Source organism: Mus pahari, chromosome 14 (genome assembly GCF_900095145.1).
Source record: "Mus pahari chromosome 14, PAHARI_EIJ_v1.1, whole genome shotgun sequence".
Taxonomy (NCBI): domain Eukaryota; kingdom Metazoa; phylum Chordata; class Mammalia; order Rodentia; family Muridae; genus Mus; species Mus pahari.
This window is the reverse complement of record NC_034603.1, coordinates 17,747,442-17,749,884: the sequence shown is the minus strand read 5'-3', so window position 1 is coordinate 17,749,884 and position 2,443 is coordinate 17,747,442. Positions and strand designations below refer to the sequence as shown.

The window sequence follows — 2,443 nt, the reverse complement described above, 5'->3', positions numbered from 1 at the left end:
TAATTAAGCTTTGACTCTCGAGGCTGGCTAGACATATAGCTCAGTGACACAGTGATTTCCCAGCATGGTGATTCACTAGCTTCAATACCCAGGACTTGGGGAAAAACTGGGATGGGAAGGGTATCCTTTCTCAGAAAAGAGAATCATAAAGTACAATTATATGTGTTGGATTAGGTTTGCAAAAACTGTCCCAGGTTCATGTCACATAAACATGGAGAAGTTATTTAAAAAGAAAACAAAGCGTAAAGCTTAGTTTAATTGGATTACTAGAGAGTATACTTAACTCTCACAATTATTTGTATAAGAATATTTCAAAGACTATGTAAGTAGCAATTGGTATTAGAATTAAGATTTTTTTTACCCAGGTGAAAGATACTGAAACTGTAAAGCTATTTACAAGGATAACTATACTTTTACTCCCATTTAAGTCCATGAAAAGAAACAGGTGTGGTAGAATCTGAAGCCTGCCCACCCTGTCCCCACATCTCCTCACTATCTCATCTCTGCTGTTCCTCCCTCATTCTTTTAAACCATGTTACTCTACCCTTTCTTTTTTGTTATACAGCTCTCTCAATGTTTCTTGCCTTTATGATCATTTCTCTTCTCTTCTCTATTCAATGGAAGTATCTTCACCATGGTAGCAAACAAACCTGTTACCCATCTGAGTAGAATTCGATGTTTTTATTTGGTTCTGTTTTTACAGATTTTGTTTTTTCTTTAAGCTAACTGAAATCATATTTAAAACTCTACATGTTTGATGACCTACTTCCAACCACAGTCCCCCTTTATCTCTGCAGTAACAGGGACTAAAAAACTAGAAATGCAGAGGCAACCTGAGAACCTAAACCCTGAGGTATGAGAGAATGCTGAGCCAATTAGAAAATATTGCAGTGAGCATTGTTCTATGCTTATGGGCAATGTGCCATCTACATGGGAATCACTGGCTTTGGAAAAGGGGTGTCATATTCAATGTACTCTTCAATCATACACAGAAATTCCAACACATCTGTGCTATTCTCTGCATGTGATGAGAATACACCATCTTCTCAAGCATTTTTTTGTGCAATGTTTGAGATTAGTAGAATTTTACTCAATATGGTAAGGGCCGTAGACATTAACAGAGAAATTAGTTAAAAAGATCTTGACTCCCAGCAAGAAAATTCTGAGAGTTGTCAAAGGCTATTTCTTGGTCTGTAGAACAGGGTAGGCTTTAGGACATAAGAGCTATTACAGAAAGCTGTAGTGGTCCTATTTTGTTTTGTTTTTTTTTCTAGTACTCAGTCTGTGCCTCTTCCTAGCACCTTCCACAGAGCCCCCTTCACATCCTTGTTCCTCAGGGTATAGATCAGAGGGTTGAGCATGGGGGAGACGATAGTATAAAAAAGGGCCACAAACTTTCCATCATTCTCAGAATAACTGCTCTTGGGTTGCAAGTATGTGTAAATGGCTGAGCCATAAAACAGAGAAACCACCAGGAGGTGGGACCCACATGTCCCAAAAGCTTTTCTGCGTCCAGCTGTTGACTTNACCTTTAGTACTGCTTTAGCTATGTGTCCATAGGAGCCAAGAATTAATGTTGCAGGGAAGACCAAGATTATGGCTCTGGCCACAAACATCTTGGCNTCTGTTCCTCCTGTGTCCTGGCAGGCCAACTTGAGGAACACGGGCATCTCACAGAAGAAGTGATTCAGTCGGCGTCCACAGAGTGGCATGGTCATCATGAGGCCTGTTTGAATCAGAGAGTTCAAGAATCCTCCTNCCCATGAAGCAATAGCCAATGCCTGACAGAGAATGGGGTGCATGATGGTTGTGTAGTGCAGTGGGCGACACACAGCAGCATAGCGATCAAATGCCATCACCACCAGGAGCACACACTCAGTGGATCCCAGTGCGAGAGATATGAAGAGCTGAGCCACACACCCTACATAGCTGATGGCCCTGTCAAGTCCATGAAGGTTGATCAGGAACTGGGGCACAGTGCTGGTGGTGTAGCAGAGGTCCAGGAAGGAGAGGTGGCAGAGGAAGAAGTACATGGGGGTGTGCAATCGAAGGTCTATTCGGGAGAGAGCAATGATGGCGGTGTTGCCAAAGATAGTTAGGGAGTAGAAAATTGAGATAAAAACAAAAAGAATGAGTTCCAGCTGAGGCCAATCTGAAAAGCCCACCAAAATGAATTTGCCTTCTAAAGTAGCATTCAAACTGTCCATAGCCTTTTATGTGCATAAACAGCTGGGGTTAACTTAGTGCCCACTATGAGGATCAAGAATCTAAACAGCATTTCCTGAACTAGGCCCTTTGATTTCCATGTTGCAGCTCAGTTACATCTGTTGAATAGTCTTTCTCTCATTATTATAGAGACAAGTGGATTAGAAGGACAGAGCATTTGTTTGAACTTTAGTGCTACTGCCTGTGGGTTCCAGAACTCTAGCCATGTTTGTCAATT

The 2,443-nt window shown here is 41.6% G+C and overlaps 1 protein-coding gene across 1 annotated transcript; it reads right to left on the bottom strand.

Moving 5' to 3' along the window:
- Nucleotides 1-1,277: 1,277 nt before the first annotated feature.
- On the bottom strand, nt 1,278-2,207 carry LOC110332011 (olfactory receptor 10-like). The gene has a single exon (XM_021212926.1). The coding sequence runs from the start codon at nt 2,205-2,207 to the stop codon at nt 1,278-1,280; it is 930 nt and encodes a 309-aa protein (XP_021068585.1).
- Between the last annotated feature and the right edge of the window lie 236 nt (nt 2,208-2,443).